The sequence below is a fragment of the Mytilus edulis genome, chromosome 4 (assembly GCF_963676685.1).
Source record: "Mytilus edulis chromosome 4, xbMytEdul2.2, whole genome shotgun sequence".
NCBI classification, from domain to species: domain Eukaryota; kingdom Metazoa; phylum Mollusca; class Bivalvia; order Mytilida; family Mytilidae; genus Mytilus; species Mytilus edulis.
The window spans coordinates 34,833,356-34,851,729 of record NC_092347.1 but is presented as its reverse complement, the minus strand read 5'-3'; the positions used below and the strand labels follow the sequence as shown (position 1 = coordinate 34,851,729).

The 18,374-nt window shown below is 30.4% G+C and overlaps 2 protein-coding genes across 3 annotated transcripts in view; both read right to left on the bottom strand.

The window, feature by feature from the left end:
- LOC139519556 (uncharacterized) overlaps nucleotides 1-18,374 on the bottom strand; it is a 37,096-nt gene that overhangs the window by 3,303 nt on the left and 15,419 nt on the right. The window contains exons 7-9 of one of the 2 annotated variants that reach the window (XM_071311725.1): nucleotides 2,960-3,071; nucleotides 1,149-1,212; nucleotides 442-616 (exon numbers count right to left, since the gene is read on the bottom strand). In XM_071311725.1, the coding sequence (XP_071167826.1) occupies nucleotides 442-616; nucleotides 1,149-1,203 (230 nt within the window). In that variant the 5' untranslated portion in view covers nucleotides 1,204-1,212; nucleotides 2,960-3,071. Of the gene's footprint in view, nucleotides 1-441; nucleotides 617-1,148; nucleotides 2,374-2,959; nucleotides 3,072-18,374 lie in introns of both variants that reach the window. The other variant, XM_071311724.1, reaches the window with a different exon arrangement.
- LOC139519558 (uncharacterized) lies at nucleotides 5,807-14,028 on the bottom strand. Its single transcript, XM_071311727.1, has 6 exons — nucleotides 13,876-14,028; nucleotides 12,195-12,259; nucleotides 10,673-10,853; nucleotides 10,175-10,245; nucleotides 8,968-9,077; nucleotides 5,807-7,514 (listed from the first exon to the last, which is right to left on the bottom strand). The coding sequence occupies exons 2-5, from the start codon at nucleotides 12,250-12,252 to the stop codon at nucleotides 8,968-8,970; spliced, it is 420 nt and encodes a 139-aa protein (XP_071167828.1). The 5' UTR covers nucleotides 12,253-12,259; nucleotides 13,876-14,028; the 3' UTR covers nucleotides 5,807-7,514.

Sequence of the window (18,374 nt, the reverse complement as noted above, 5' to 3'; positions counted from 1 at the left end):
GTTCATGAGATATAATAAATTTTTACTAGACTAATTTGTCAAAAAAAAATAATGTTTTAGGTTATATCCCATGGAAACTTATCAACAACGTACTGTAACTTCAACACGAACCTCATTTTTTTTAAACAAATTGCAAATTGGTAAGAATTTTGAATAAGCAGCAATAGGTAGAGAGCAACACAAACAGTCAAGTCACAGTAATTGACGTAAAAGTAGGTTTTGCTAATTTCTTTTTGATATTAACATTCATATGTGCACAATATGTGCACAATATGTGCACAATCAATGTTATCTCATGAGCTGTAACTTCTTCTGATTTCACACCTGAACTCGAGTTCATCTTAATTTCATCTTCTACTAAACTTTCTCATTTACATTTTAGATTTGGTGTTGTATCGATTTATCGAATGAACTTAATACAAATATAATATAGATACTCACGCACATTGCACTGTTCTGTCTTCTACATACACAGCAAAGCATGATCCTCCATTCAAACAGGCTACATCTTGTGTCTCATTATCTGTACAATGTAGTCTATGATTTTCTGGGATGGTTTCGTTATTTACTCTGAAGATTATTCTGTTTGAATTGTCGGAACGTCTCCTACAACCATCTATAAAATATATAAAACTGTAACTTAAAAATTGACCATTACAGATTTAAGTTGCAGTACATCTTCCAAACATAGATACAATAGAAAAAAAAACAATAACTTTTTATTACCCTGGTAACAGCAACCAGATGGAGGACCCTTAGTATAGAAAAACGCTGAAACAAGACTTGGAAGATTTTTGTCATGCACAGTATATATCAAATTAAACATTTTTATTAATGGAAAAAAACCTTTGTTGTTCAGAAAAAAAAATTCGGGGTATATCATACATGAAGTAATCATGACTAAGAATGTGAAGATAGTTTGTCGATGTATCATTTGAAGCCTAACATCCATTAAACCGAAGAAACCGAAAGTAAATTACAGAATACAATCAATTATTTATGAAGTTCAGGATTTGTTTTTATACTGTTTGCATGTTAGTGAATATAAACACAAAGTGTATCAGATTTTTGAATTGTCGAAAAAGCGATAAAGGTAGCATATTAAATAAAATATGAATAAATACATTATTGGCTTAACGCAAATTTACCTGTACACACAAACAGCATACTGTACCATGACAACAGTAAGCTCCATAATGGCATATTCCCTCCCTGAAATATTTTAAGTAGAGAGGTATACATACAGGTAGAAGTTTTAAAATTTCAAGTGCATAAAGCTGTGTGATTAAAACTGTTCATATCTTCATTTTAGTACGTGACCTGTATTTACAATATATCATAAAAAATCACAAAACAATAATCGAATACTTAATGTCATACTGTAAACCAACTAATTTTCGCGAGCGATTTATTTTCGCGACTTTCGCGAGTAGAAAAATAACGCGAATATAAATCGTCGCGATTATGTCAAGCTTGTATTTTTTCGTAGTTAACTTGTATTTTTTCGTACTTAACTACATCAAGTAAATTTGATAATCGTGAAATTAAATCGCCGCGAGATGTGCAAGAAATGGTCAAACGCGAAATAATGTATCCGCGAAAATAAGTTTGTTTACTTTATATTATAAAAGTCAATAACAATAAGCTGCTTTAATTTCAAAAAGCAATCAACTCTTTAGTTTTTAGAACCAGCATAGTATCCTTTAAAAACTTTTGATAGCTAAAAATTTTAACTGATGTCTTACTATAAACTACAGCTTATTTCATTTTTTAAACTATTTTAGATAGGACGGGATTCTTTTGAATCTTCCTAAATTGTAATAAATATATTTCTTTGATCAGACTGTTAAATCAAACACGCAAACATTACTACTATTCAATTTTTGGTGCTAATAGCTTTTTATCAAATCATATAAAAAAAAAATGTTGATTCAAAGTCTAAAAACCAAAGTAAATGAGAGGATATGACTCAGATACTATACTTAATAAAATAGCTGTGAATTTATCTTTTTTATAAGATGGCTCTAAATTTTGGGACATCATCTTTCTTTTAATAAATTAATTGTCTTAAATCATTTAATGAGATCACAATTATTTTCTCATGAGGTTCTTGTTGCTCAGTCTTTGTTTTCAAAGCAGCGTATTGTGCTCGCTCTCATTCTGTTGTTTTTCTTATTGTAATTGGTCGTTTTGCCATGGCATTATGCGTTTGAATATTTATTTGGCATGTAAACACATCTTTAACACGGGTTTTCATCTTTAATCAATTTCAAAAGTCTTTCATTTCGTTTTCCTATGATTGCAAAATATGGTTTTCCCATACTATCATCATGCCATCCTTACAACGTATGGGAATTCAATAAAAACTGTAGCCTAAAAAGAATTGAAGAAGTATATCTTTATTGTATTTTCTAAAATGTCCTTAATCAACTCAATTTTACAAGGTAGAAAGAATCCTTTGTTTGATTATGTACGCCCATGTGATATTTAAATGTCAAATGTATGCATCAAAGTGTATATAGTGTAGTACATTGTTTACCAACTTCTGAACATTCAATAAAGTTCATTTGACATATTACGTTTGTCAATATGTTGATCGATACAAAGATATTTAAAATAGATTTCTGTTTGTAGATAATATATAAAAACAGGCATAACATAAACATGATAAACCAAACATAAATGAATAGTATTTACCCATTGCAAGATCTGACTTATTGTTTGGTTATTCATACACTTCGTCGTTATCTCTTAAATAGTTTAGCTATGTTGATATTTCTATGACATTGTTACTCTATATAAAATTTGTAGAAAAATTTGCAATAAAAAATATGTATGTATCGTCGCATCTTTTCCGTGTCCCTCTTTTATGTTTACTGCATTTCATACACATATATGCAACAACCACTTTCATCGCTAACTCACGCTCTTCATCAAAATTAACAATAAACCTCTTTACCTTAACAATTTCGGCTGAGCCAACCCTACTATGCCAATCAGTTGAAATTGTAATCACAGGTGTATGACTTGATTGTTATTACACCGTTTCTGCTTACAAATCCGTCTTTAATCTAATTAAGGAAGTATGTAGGATATTTAAAATTACCTTTGTAATGTCAACGTAGATTATGTTCAGCAATACATATCAATTAAAATACTACAAATATGTTCCCTTTAACCTACACACGAAAATTATTTCATTCATAAAGCTCACATACCAGGTAACAAATAAAGGTGAAATTGGTCAATCTATAGTCTTTTAAATATTGTGTGTTCATCAGGAAAAGACGTATGAACTGTTCCGATTATTAACTTTTAGTACTTCAGCTAACTCTGAAAATCTTTCTACTTTTTGAATTTTAGATAGCCTTTTTATATTCTAAATTCTTTGTATGAGAAAATATAGTAAACCCAACCTCCGATCTGTCGATAATGAAATCCAATTTAAATTCATAATATTGAGAGAACAAATAAGCTGTACATAAAAGTAAAACAAATTTATTAATTTCTGTGAAATTATTGTTATTTCTCAATAATGATGTAAACTAGTACTAAGAAATATTGTAGTACGTGTACGTGCTGAAAATACACAAAAATAAAGCAACACATAACCCTTAACGCGTTATGTTGATAGGGGAAATTATGTGTTTTATCATATTGACGGCTGTATTTTCTATAAAATACAAAATGTTTGTTTGATACCTTTTTTTTCAACTTTGCCACATAATGGAAGATAACTCTGATAGTAGGAGAGATAAATTAATTTTTATAATAGAGAGTGTTGGGAATTGTCAGCTGACCTAATTTGTTCTTTTTTTAAGTTATAAGAGCTATCTTCGCACATTTTATCTTATCAAAATTCTATAGTGTAGTTTTCTTTTTGTCACCTAAATGGGTTTTCCATGCATAATCATTCAATATTTTACAAGTTTGAACAACCTGTAGACTGAATAAAAAAAGTCTGATGACCATAGTTTTTATTATATTTTAAAAAAGCATGATAAAAACTACATTTTTACGAATTATCCAAAAATTTATGGCTTTTAATTCAAAGAGGTATTTTTACCTTTTTGGTCTATTTCGTGTTTCATTTTTTTTTTTCTTTTTTTTTTTTAGATAGATGGGGGAGAGAGAAGATGGCTCGAAAAACCTTTTTGAGATGTTAAATGATTTTTAACGATTTATATGAAGTGTGAAAAGTGAACGAAACGGGATATGTAGTTGACCAAGGTTCAATCTAATCATAAAAATTGTCAAACAAACAAATCAACACCGAAAAGAAAAAGACGACACACACACTAAATGAACGCATTTACCCCTACTGCTGAAATCGACAATGCCGGAAATGTCCTTGTTACTATATATTTAGATTACAAGACGAACACTAACTGTTATATATATGCACTAAGTTTTCCTCTACTAACACAAAGATAACTGTATACGTATATACAAACAACATTTAGTCTTGGAAAAGTCTTAAGTTCAGCAAATATGTATAAAAAGTAAAATCACAAAAGTAATGAACACCGAGGAAAATTCAAAACAGATCCAAGACACCAAACAAATTGATAACAATTGGCATTTTCCTGACTTGATACAGGCATTTTCATATGAAGAAAATGGAAGATTAAACCAGGTCTTAAAGCTAGCCAAAACTCTCACTCGTATTACAGTCTCATCAAGTTCAATTATATTGAAATCGATGTGTGAAGAAAACAAACAGACACAATAAATAAAAATGCCACAAATAGGGGTTCATCAGCAACTCGAACCCCACCAAAAACTGGGAGTGATTGCAGGTGCTCTGAACGGATAAGCAGATCCTGCGCCACATGTGGCACACGTCGTGTTGCTCATGGAACTTTTGGAAATTTGAGTCTTCAATGCTGTTCAACTTTTGACTAGTTTGGCTGGTTCAGGTACAAAACATTATTAATTATAATTATAACACAATGTTGACTGCTGTGTTCCTATTTTTGCGTATTTATTTTTTTGTGTCTGTTTGTTTTGTTCGTACATTATTGTCATTTTGATGCGATTATTGCAACTGTCATACAAGTAAGAAGTTTGGCCGGTTTTGATACAAAGTGTAATAAGCGTTTCTACATGGGAAAATGCATGTGTCAGGTCGGGTTTATGACTGTTGTTGTCAATTCGTTTGATGTTTTTGAGCTTTTGATTTTTGCCATTTGATTCGAGACTTTCCTTTTTGAATTGTCCTCGAAGCTCGGTGTTTTTGTTATTTTACTTTTTATCTTTTAATCTTTTTAACTATTGCATTTGTATTCATGAAGCATAAGTAGAAGCTACATTGTCAAGAGGCTTGTATTTCATAATTTTGATTAAAAACCTACATCTTGTAAAAATGATAATTGTTTGACCAACAGTTGTACAATAGTTAGAGAGAAAATATCAAGGGTGTAATCTAAAGCGTAGACACGGAGACAACATCATAGCCAGAACACTATATATAACAAACACGATTGAGCAACACATACTACCAATAAGGGGGAATAAACTTGGTTACTCTGGAAAGATAAACAGTTTATGTTCCACTTTTGGCAGATTACCGTTTAGCGGGTTATTTTCGCGGGTTGTTAAATTACGCTATTTTTCGAAAATATATCAAATTCGCCAAAATAAATTCCGCCAATTTAAAAGTGTACATACAAAGGTATTTATGAAAGTTTTGAATCCGCCAAAATAATGACGACCAAAATATTTCGTATACCTAATTCAATGAAAATCGCGAAATTTTACAACCGCGAAAATAATCGGCTAAACGGTTCTTTATTATCACATTTAAATCATATAACATTGCTAGAGACACTTATATTGTCACATTGTTATTCCTCAACTGTGCAGTTTCAATTTTCTATGTAAATTGTCGCCATGTTTGACTTTTAATTCTACTCTTGTCACCTTTTCAGAGAATGTTAAAGGTTGTCACCTAACATCAGTAAATACACAACTTTTTTATGATTTTATTATTTTAAAAAAAAACAAAGATAAATGCAAATACATTGTATGATCATTATTAAACAAAAACATGTATGATTGTCAAAATGCAACATAATATTTGCCCTAGTTGATTTTTACTGTTTGGTTGTTCTTAAAATTGTATTTAAAAGTTTCATCTCTTATATGAATGACCAACATCTTCGGTTGATGCGGTTACATGTATACCAAAAGAGCACATTTTTGGTGAGACGATCAATTTTGTTTTTTGTATGTTTTTCCTAATGGATTCATAGCATTACGTGGTAATTGACAATGCAATAGAATTTGTTTCAACCATACTTAAGCGATGGAATGTTACGCAATCTAGAAGACAACACATATGTCATCATTTACAACATTTAAATGCAAATAAATAAAAAACTAAATAAGTAAATAAGTAAATAGAACAAAAATAACAAAAAAAAACGATCAAACATCATTCAATAGAAATGATAGTATTTACAAAACGACTCCCTGAAATTTATTTTTCACTAGTATTCATTTTAATAATATTATATGAATAGTAAAGAATAAAAGTTAAATATTTTACAGCATCATGTATGTACATTGTATGGTTATAGGACCTTTTTGTTACACTGCTACAAGATGAAGTATCATAAGCATTAATTTTCAATTTGACAAGAATAAGAATATGCTATCTTCTACCAAAGAAATAAATTTATGCATTTCAAAATAAATCTTCAAATTTTTAGGCAAAAGATGTTTGTTCTTCAAATTCAGACTTCAACGTTAGCATAATTAGTAACTGTTAACTGCCAGTAATCTTTTCTATCTTATGTTTATGAGTATATTAACCGATAATTTCTGATATATTCTGTAGCTTTTCGGAAAAGAACACCCAGTAAATTTGGGTCATGAAGCTCTTGAAATTAAAGATTTAGAAAAACACGATACTAAAAATAACAAAGAGCTTTACAATCATCGGTAAATCAAAACATCAGCATTAAATGTGTATTCAAATGCGCCATATTTTATACTTTTTTTTCCTTCTTCCAGTGTAAATGTAGAAATACTTTATATTTACAAAAAATAACATGTAAATCAGACCATACTGGAGTATCCAATTATTATATTCATGTTTTAAGTATCTGTTGTAGCTTTGTGTTTTGCGTTTGCTTTCGTAGTACTATTAAATGCTGATTAAAACGATAACAATAGACATATTATCATCTTCATGAAATATAATCGTGTATTTTATATTAATATATTCATCTTAGAATCCTCTTTATATAAAACAACGTTAAAATAATAGAATAATATTTTCTGTTATTCCAACAAAAACACATAGTTATTCTATCATATCAAAAACAATTGTTGCACAATAAAAAAAAATAAAGATATACATTCAGTTATGAATGTACACATTGAGACTTGCAATGAATATACGCTTTATACTGAACTCAAGAATGATTTACTCATATTGTTATTCTGATTTAAATGTTTTTTTCCACTTCACAAATCTTCCTTTTCTCATTTAAAAAAAAGACTACTCCCTGTAAAGACAAAGAGTTATTACTTGCTATGGGTACAAATCAATCTTAATGAAATAAGTGTACCAAACAAAGATTGATAAACTTAGTCTATAATCTATTGTCAGGAGTTGTTTTCGTGGTAGTGATTAAAACTATTTGTTTTGTTTTTGTTTCATTTTCGCTCACTTGAAATGAATAATATGGCATTTAGAGCATGTAAATATTTTTCTATAAAAATCAATGAAAAATGTTTCTGTTAAAACAGTATGCTACAAAGATAGAGAGTTGTCTCATTGGCACTCAGACCACATCTTTTTATATCTGTATTCATCAATATTCTGAAAAGATATGTCCGTCCAGACTTTTAATGAATGTGAATTAAAGTATCGGACGATCAATTCCTTTTCAAAGGTTGATGAAACATGATTCGTTCAAAGAGTGCCTGTTCGTGTTGTAAATTTATTTTTAAAAAAACCAGGTTATATCACATTTTTATGGCGATGATTTTCGAGTTCACAAATTAAAATCCGTTAAATGCAAACTTAGAATTAAGTCTTTGAACATCGGCGCTAACATTGATTTTATGACTTATATGTTTATTCATATCTGAACATGTGTATATTATATCCAATTATAAGTGCTGCAAACTGTCAGTGAATATATTTCGGATGTGCACAAGGTCTTGTAAAACTGAACTTTTTTGTATTTCTCTTCTTTTTTTATTTGGGCTAATGAGAGTCCATTTGGCCTTAGTATATCTGACATATCGTTGCAGTTTGTTCTGAACAGTACAGTAACACTATTGTCAAATAGTATAAAAGAAATGTGTCTCTCACGTTTTAACCCCAACCCCAAAGCTCCCCAAACCCCCAATCCCCTGTGAACCTGTCTATGTGTTTGAATCTAAAATACATATATTTTTATCAATTAATATCAATTGTTTTTTCACATTAAATGCAGTAAAATTGGTATCGTTAAAAATTTTACTACAGCGGTGGCTTGGGTTGATGGGATTTTATCCTGTCACGTTATATTGTTATGTTAGCGGTATTTTAAATATTTCTATTTAAGCGGGAGATTTGGATAGCAATAAAACCCAGTTCAATCCACTTTTTTGTTTAAAATGTCCTTTACCAAATCAGGAACATGACAGTTGTTATCACATAGTCCGTTTTAGTTTTTTGTTGGCATTCGTTATTTATCAGCTCAGATTTTCTGTTGTTTTGTTGTTTTCCTCCTAAAGTTGGTGTGTTTCACTCGGTTATGGTTTGTGACCCGGATTTGTTTTCGCTTAATCAGTTTATGACTACTTAACAGCGGTATACTACAGTTGCCTTTATCTATACGATCTAGATATGCAATCAATTAAAAGGGCAAACAAATCTCCAAAATCTTATTTATTCTCTACGATTTTCCAAAAACAAAAATCTGTTTGAAATGAATGAGGCTTTGTTTCATTTAAAATAAAACTTACCTACTTTCCCTCAATTCGTCGTATGGCTATAACTATCATAACAAAAATAAATACAGCGACGACTGATGCTGTAATACCTGGAATGAGTCTATTTCTGCCTTCTTTCTTCTCTGTTCAAACAATCAAAATGCAATGAAGAAAAATCTATAAGTATCTAATTGAATTTCGTTATTTTTTTAGGAATTATTTAAATATATATGGTAGAAATTTCCGATATGGTGGATGTTTCATGTTTAAACCTAGCTAATGGACACAAACCATTTCATAAATAATGTAACTGGTCTGTCCTATATCATATTTTTTTGGCAATTTACATACGTGATACACTATATAAGATTGGATTACTAATATGTCAAATGTTTTTAAATTTGGAAAACTTATCGGCCTATCGGTTTCTAGAAATTTGTATCATTTTGGATATTCACCGCATTTAGTATCACCACATACTTTTACTGAAAATTCTTCTTAAATCGAATTAAGTTAAGCTTTTTCAATTGGTTCTTCATTTGCTGTTCGTTGCTGGTGACTGCATTTTAATTTTCCAATGGCGCTTGTTTTCTCATTCTCCTGCACTGATGGAGTAACGGGAGTTGTGATTGTATTGAACTCAAAATGGTCAGTAAAATCGGGTAATGTTTGCATACACATTGGATAATTTCATTACCGTTTTGTTTTTCCCTCGTAGTTTTGTATCGACAAACGTATTTATGCATACTAAAATCAATAGGTTGTATAGGGTACACTGTTTAGACATCAAGTCTCAGCATCCCAACTCTTTCATCAGCTTTAATTGTAAATATTCATTCCGGCCAATATGGTATGAATACGATAACATGAATGGAAATATTGACGTTATAGATATCACTGATAACTTGAGTACAAGGTTTTTAAATAAGAATACACAGAAGAGTTATCGGTTTTGTGTATTTCAATTTCAAATTATATATACGCATGAAACTATGCAATAGGTTCTTAGAAACTAAAAGACACTTTAAAACACTTACAATATTTTTTAAACATATAATTCTGTGCATGTGAAATAACCTAACGATTTGTACATATGTACTTATAAAGGGAGATGATATACGAATAAATGATACGATATCATATTGTCGATTATACTTACTTGTCGGGTTTTTTTATTGTCTTTACTTTATTATTAAATATACATATATAGTTTACAATTATAAGTTTAAGTGAGTCGTACCTTCAAATTGTTTTAACGTTATGTTGGGGTTTATCATTTGACAGCGGCTACCAATATAATGTTTGTAGCATCTGCAACAAGAAATTTAACTTATATGTAAGTTTAACGACTCGGAGTTGCGGGTTTGTCCAATAAGTAAATATCAACGCCATTCCAGGTAACAATATAATAAGAATAGTGTTATCAAGTTATTAAAAAGAATCACCTTCTTAAAATTAGCCTGATGAATGAAACCTAAGTTCTATGAACTACAAAATAATCATTTAATAGAAAACGTTTTAAAATGTCCCAAATTTGCCCGTATTTGACCCTTTCTGATACAACACTACTGAACCTAATGTTTAAAACAAATATTGTAATTTAAATTATGATTTATAATGTGTAGTGGAAAATATATGTATCAACTTTCAAAACTGCAAGATATTAGGTATTTATGCAATATCAATAATATATAAAATAATGATTCACGCACACAGCACTTTTCTATCAGATACTCACGCACATAGCACTATTTTATCAAATTCATCAACGGTAAAGCAAACTCCGCCATTCAAACAATCTAATGTTTGTATTTCGTTATCTGAACAGCCTTGTGTACGGTTTTCTGGAATTGTTATGTTGTTAACTATGTAGATTACTTTAGGTTTGGTTGCATTTCTTGAATTTTCCATACAACTACCTATGAAAAAATATATAGTCTTAAGGATATACTTAGGTGAGATTTTGGAAATTGGTGTCAAACGTTCGGACTCCTTTTTTTCCATCAATACAGGGTAAAATAGTTTGCCCTATAACACCCATTTTTCTTTTCATAGAAGACTTTAATAGCTCATAAAAGGCCATTTTCCAAAATTAAAGCAAATTCTTGATTTTTGTTCTTTGAGACCAAAATAATACCAATGCAAATGTAAGGTAAAAGTCTAAGTCAGCCTTTTCCCGCCATTTTTAAAAACTCAAATATCTCGAAAAGGAGCTCCATGACACGTCAATATTTTTAGCATTTTTTTTCCTTTACTGGTGCTCTTTCGACATATAGTATCAATTTTAATTTGTTGATTTTTTAAATTTCACCTAAGTACATCCTTAAAAACAGCTTTTGATATTTAGATGTCTAGTATTTCAAAATGTATCAACATATGTGGCATCAGAAAGTTCGTAATTGATATTGTATCACCAGAGTTACAAATCTAATACAAGTCAGAAACAACAAATCTTATATAGTTAAATCTATCAGCAAACAAAGACCTATCACTTGTTGAATCAACAGAGTAATCAGACACTCCATAAAAGAGTTATTGTCACTGAAATTATTTTTTCTAAATTCCGCCGAATGTTTTTTTTTAATTTTATTTTCATGAAAACTATAAAAGGTGATGATGGTTATTATACATTAGAAACGACAAGTATTATAAGCCACTTTATCGAGTTCACCATAGTTTCCCTATAGAGTTGTTTCCAGCTTAGAGTTCAGTCCTTCGGTAATGACATGATTTATTACTAGCCTTATCAAATTATCCGTTTTCAGTTCCTTCAGGGCAAAAAATACCTTGAATAGCTAATTTAAGGGATTGTCTAGATCATATAGCTTTTCAACATGAGGAGCAGGATTTGTTTACCTTTCCGGAGTACCTGAGATCACCTCTAGTTTTAGGTGGGATTTGTGTTGCTTAGTCTTTAGTTTTCTATTTTGTGTCTTCTGTACGATTATTTGTCTGTTTGTCTTTTTATTTTTAGCCATGGTGTTGTCAGTTTATTTTCAATCTATGAGTTTGACTGTCCATCTTGTATCTGTTGTCCCTCTTTTTGCAATTGTAGTGCATCCGTGGCTTTCAAATATTTGGTATTGAGCGATCCTTATGAAGGTTAATCTAGAAAAGCGCTGTTGAATATATCTGTTATATCTTTTGTCTACTTGTATTGAGACTTTTTGCACGTAATCTAACAAACGATTTTGAAAACAAAACACTTACTTATAATTCTATCTAGCATGTCTATTATCGTGTCAAAAATGTAAAATTACCTTTATATACAAAAAGCAGACTAGAAAAGAGACAAGAGAGGCTAAGTAGCTGCATCATTGGTTAACTGAAAGAAATACAAATAGTTTCTCATTTGAAATAATTTTTCGAAAAGTAAAAGACTGTCAAGATATAATACCAAAAGTCTTGTCATCATAAAAATGACATAATGGTCTATAAAAATGAAAAATATTTGAGATGTTTTGCTGAATATACTTTATTGTTTGTTGTTCCTTAGATTATTTCAAAGAGTCCTGTTAAAAATTCTAATTATAGCTGGGTTTTTTTACTAACTAGTTTAGCTACTGTTTTATTATAAAAAAATAAAAAGAAAATGAGGTACGATTGCAATATAAAAACAACTCTCCACTAGAATTTAAATGACGTAGTTTTTTTTACAACATGTCACCTATCGGCCTTCAAAAAGGAGCAAAATCCTTACTTTGCATGCTTATAGAAAATGACAAGTCTCAAAGACAATAACAATCAAAACCTAGGAGTAAACAAAGACTCATGAAACCAAAAGATATTTACATCAACAGTTACAAATAATAGATAAAGAAACAACACGAACGCCACTAAAAACCGGGAGTGAAATCAGGTGCTCCGAAAGGGTAAACTACAATACTTATGGCCTGTTTTATGTGCAAAACAATAAACGGAATACAATTATGATATACACAATCAAACGATAACCTCTACATTACATGTCCCTGACTTGGAACAGGCACATTTATACTGTGGTGGGGTGAAACACGCTTGAAGGCGCAAACCCTCCCCCTTATCTTGTAGCAGTGGTGTCTAAGTACTACATTAAAAACAAACTATAAAAATACGTTCAAAAAGGCTAAATGAATCCGATTGATATAAATCATCTAAACCTGACAGCTACTGAAAGCTAGTTCAAAGTCTAGAAACTTCAAAATTTAAACAAAGTTGAACATGTTTTATATACTTGAAAGACTAAGTTTCATTCTAAAAGTAATGAATGTGAACCTTTTTTAAGTCTTTTATATTATCAAAATCTTCATAAATGTACCAATATTCAATCATGAACTTTCAAGATACTTAATCGCCGACATTTATGGCGAATATAGGCATTATGTTAATCACTTGTATTATCAGACAAATGTGAACATAACTTGAGGTTGCAGTCTTGTAATTGACTGCTCCATAGGCCACGAAGAATAAAAAGTTAAGTAACCCTGAAGTCAAAAAATGTTTTGTCTACTTTCTGTTTGTTGTTTTCACTAGGCCGCACCACTTCCAGTAAACATGAAATCCTTCCACTTTCCTGGATTGATATCCCCAAAAAGATGGAAGATTTTTTTAAAGCTATATATATGTTTCAATTCAGCATAAACCTTTAATCAAACAGAAAAAATTGAGTCCAGAAAAAAATTCAGAAACAAATGGACTATTTTGTTTCCCTCCATGTTTTGACATGCACCGGAAACTGGAGTTGTAATACAAGACTGGTACCTTGATGCAAATCGCTTTTAAAAAAAATGCTTTAATTTGACGCCACTTATGGTTCTGAGTCTGACGTCTTTTTATGAGTTTCTACAAGCCAACTGAACGTTGACATGGACACATTCATGTACATTTTGTTTCCATTTCTATTTAATTGCAAATGAAGGGAAATAAAACCAAGAAAAAATACATGTTATAAAGTGTATTTACCTTATGTTGTTGTGTTGGTTTATATTGAAAAGTTTTTTCTGTAAGTGCAAAATACACCTTAGTCTGCGGTTCAGGATCATGAAGGCAACTAGTTTCTTTTTTATTTACGGAATTTAATTTGATAAATATAAATTGATTGCAACATTCTAATTTTAGCTTTTGAAGTGTCAACACTTCTCATTTGACATGATACATTAAATAGGATGAACAAATATCGTATTTGTAAGCTGGCTGCCTCTCGTATATAAATAGACAGGTATGATAAATGTATTTAAATGCTCCGAAATGAGTTGACATTTATTAATTGATATGAAGTTGTCCATGTTATGCATTTCATGATTTGAGAAGCTTTCAGGATTAAAACTTTAATCCATGATTATTCCATTGTTGTTTTTTTTTTTATACTTTGAATTAATGTAACACCACAAATTATTCCGACAGAAGAGAAGTGCAAAATCTGACGTACCTCAAAGACTTTTTACAAACCAATCGAACGGAAGTTAACATTGACATTCTTAATCTATATTTAAGAACAGACAAAGGGAAATGGAAACAACGTCCCTTAGAATAATATTGTATTTACCTGGTAATTATGGAAGGTCTTGATTTACTTAGGATGCAAAATACACACTTTTTAGAAGCTTAGGATCACGGAGCATCAAATTCTTTTTCATTCTCTGAGGAAAATCCAGTTATTATTTCTTAATTACAACATTCTATTTTAAATCTTCTATGTATTGTCACATATACATTGTAGTACTGTGTCATGTATTGTCTTCATACGTGTATATATTTTGTAATAGTTTAAATGACTGGGTCAAACGCAGACACAGTGACCCATGCACCCATTCATGTATTATCTGGTACATAAAGTGTAAAAATAAACTCATCATAGATACCAGGATTTAATTTTGTATATACGCCAGACGCGTGTTTTGTCTACAAAAGACTCATCAGTGACGCTCGAATCCAGAACAAATGTAAAGGCCAAATAAAGTACGAAGTTGGAGAGCATTAAGAACCAAAATTCCTAAAAAGTTTTGCCAAAAACAGCTAAGGTAATCTATGCCTGAGGTAGAAAAGCCTTAGTTTTTCAAAAATTCTAAATTTTGTAAATAGTTGATTTATAAATATAACCATATCAATGATAATTCATGTCAGCACAAAAAGTGCTGACTACTGGGCTGGTGATACCCTCGAGGAAATAAATCTCCACCAGCAGTGGCATCGACTATATTTTGTCAAGATATCTTATTCGTTTTAACTGTAGTTTATTGATATCAATTTATTTCCCGCTTGTTAACAACTTATTGTTTTCTTAAATTGAGCATTACATGTGAAATAAAAAATGACATTAAAAGGAAACATTTAATTTAAATCACAGTACTGGTATATTATGATAGTGTTTGATTATACCTGTACATATTTGGGAACATTTATTGCGAATCCGTCATATTATTAACGTACTAATTTCAATCTAATTGACATGATTTTTTTGCAATAAAACTGTATTTACTAGTATGTTATTATATCATTTTTGTTATTTAAAAGTATTTTTTAATCATATTTGCGTAAAGTACGTTTTTTCTATGGATCTATCTAGCTATTAATAATAATTACCATTGTAGTCTCGGGGAAGCATCTTCATATTGAGCGCAGACGATCAAGTGTTCAATCCCCAATCATCATCATCATCACCGTGTAGGTATATTGACAATAAATTAACTGAACTACTATTGTCCATGTTGATGTATAGGAAAAGTCAAATATAAATACCTTTTATTTAAAAGAATATAAATTGTTGATTTTTTGGCACATTTTATAAGTTATGTTTTTATTAATGATTTTACTTAGTAATACTACATTTTACATCAAAATATCTTTAAATCCAGTCTGAGTTACGTTACAAGAAAAAATAATGTTTTTACAACTGGTTCACGGTTTTTTTCAAATAAGTATCTATGCTACTGAAATAACGAGGCTAAATTTGTTAGCCGGTATGACGTTATCTATTTAACTTATATATATTTCTAATATAGGACAGCAGAATTAATCAAAGATTCCACCATTAATGGCCTTTTAGTTTTCCACAGAATTGATATTACCAAAAATTAATCAGTTCCGGGACAAATGTCGCCTGTTTCCGGTTGTATGTATAAGAGAAAAAAAACGATGTAAATGTGGTATAAGTGCCAATTCAACAACTCTCCATTCAAGTCACAATGTGTAAAAAGTAAACATTTTTGGTCCAAGTTCGTCCTTCAACACGGCTCACAAAAAACAGCAAGCTATTAAGGCCCTCGAAATGGTTAGTAAAAAAACAATTTAAACAGGAAATTTAATTTATATTTGTTTTAAAAGAGAAACGAAACCACTTCTAAACCTCATCAACAAACGATGCAAACGAATGCAGTGGCTTTAAGCGTTTCAACGGTCGCCAACATTTAACCTAACCTGAACCAGTAGCTTACCATTACAACATAGAAAGACACACTCTTAGATATCAATTGAAATAGATTCTCGATCAAAAAACATATTTACAAAACAAGTTAACATTCACTAAAGGAATAAGTTTGATCTATGGTACTTAATACAATATAAATAAAAAGAGGGTGTAAAACAATGTAAACAAGACGACTATACCCTGGGACAAAATATATGTATGTTTGTTCTTTATGTTTTTCCTTTTGTAGGAGCTCCATAGTTTGTTATGGTGTAACGAAGAACATTTAACACAATGTATCGGTACAAACGACATGGCAAAGAAGGGGAAACAGAAAAGGATACACTGTAGTAAGAAAACCAGGACGAGTTCAAGAAAACACTTTTGAAAAATCCACTTTATAATCACCATGACTTTATGAGATGATAATACGATTTCTAAAATATTATGGCTTAAAATAATGCGTAGATACTTTAATTCAGTCAAGGACCAGCAATGTCGCGGAAGTGTTATAGTTCAATATAAAATTGAAATGAAATGAAGGAGGATGTTATTAAACTCGTAAAAGCTAGACTTAATATTTCTTAACAAATTTAGATATTGCTTTTTAATTGGACTTATGATGATATAGCTATCAATTCATTTATTCTTAATCGGAAAAATTCATGATAAATGAATCAAAAGAAATTAAAGTTTTAACATCGGTAATTGTAAAGGAACACGTGATAAGGAAAAATACTTTTTTTTTGTTAATTAAGACGAACATATCGATATTATTTTTATTTTCCTCCAGAAAAATATTAACTAATGAGATGAGTGATGTTGTGAAACCTGAAATAAATGAATCCTATTCTGACTTCTGTTTCTCCTGTTTGAAAGAAAAAATGGTACTCAAATAAAAAGAACGCTATGTGTTGCAGATCTTTCAATAGTTTATGTCTAAAAAATTAAAATCCTTTTTCACACACGGATTGATTGAAAGATTTATTAAAAAAACAGGTGTTGACATGATACGTGTTATGTTTTTTCTCATAAAAAAGGCTAAAAATACCATAGGGACATTCAAAGTCATAAGTCGAAACTGTCAACGCAATGACTTAAACAAATACTTATAGACAATTAGATAAACAACAGTACACAATCAGTAAACAAAACACAACATAAAAAACTAAAGACTAGACATCACAAATCCATCCTAAAAGTTATGTGCTCCGGAAGGAGAAAAAGATCCTGTTCCACATGTTGTACCTGTCGTGTTGCTGATGTTGGTATATACCCGGTAATAAGTTTTATTTGTTTTATGATATTCGGGGAAAAGAGGACGGAATTGAAGTTACGACATTTGAAATACATGCTATCATCCGTGAAACGAATATTCTATAACGGTAGACCAACTCGTGATGACTTCCGTAAATCGAAGGAATGTGTTCAACTAAACAACGTGAAAATTCTAGGTTTAATAGCTCCCTTGTAATCAGCAAATATTTATCGAAAAAATAATCGTGATAGGAATATAATATAAATTTTGAGTTATATAATCGGTATGAAGGCGCTACTTGGATGTTGCTTCATAGAAGTTGAATGTTCACGATAAATTGGGAAGCTGAAATTATTTTGTTTTGTTGTATATATTTGTTTTCAACCGACCAACATCGTCAATTTCTTGATGTAAGTCAAAAGATGATGAAAACTTACATGTATCTGTTATATCCGTATCTAAAGTTTGATGGGAAAGATGCGTTAATTTATGTTACTATGCCATAAAAATTGATTTACATCAATCATCGGTTAAGTTGAGACAATGCTCCAGTTATAAATTAGATAACACATAGCTGAGAAGGTGATAGAGCAGATTGGAACCCCTCGAAAAACATTGTCAACCTTGGTTTCAAACGTGACAAAATAATATGTCGAAATGAAAAATATCAGCTTTTTGGCGATGTTTGTAAAATGAAAATTGTGTTTTAATCAGAGTAGTATTTATTTTACAAAGTATGTTATGCGTTTAGGAAACAAGCCCTTTCATTTTTCTTTGTTGACATATCTATTTTAGTTC

What these genes read in the sequence shown, in the direction of transcription:
- LOC139519558 (XM_071311727.1), bottom strand. Translation starts at nt 12,252, where the DNA reads ATGATGCAGCTACTTAGCCTCTCTTGTCTCTTTTCTAGTCTGCTTTTT. An exon ending in TCTGCTTTTTGTATATAAAG is followed by an intron (nt 10,854 to 12,194) that starts GTAATTTTACAT and finishes ATTTTTTCATAG; the next exon opens with GTAGTTGTATGGAAAATTCA. An exon ending in GATAAAATAGTGCTATGTGC is followed by an intron (nt 10,246 to 10,672) that starts GTGAGTATCTGA and finishes TTCTTGTTGCAG; the next exon opens with ATGCTACAAACATTATATTG.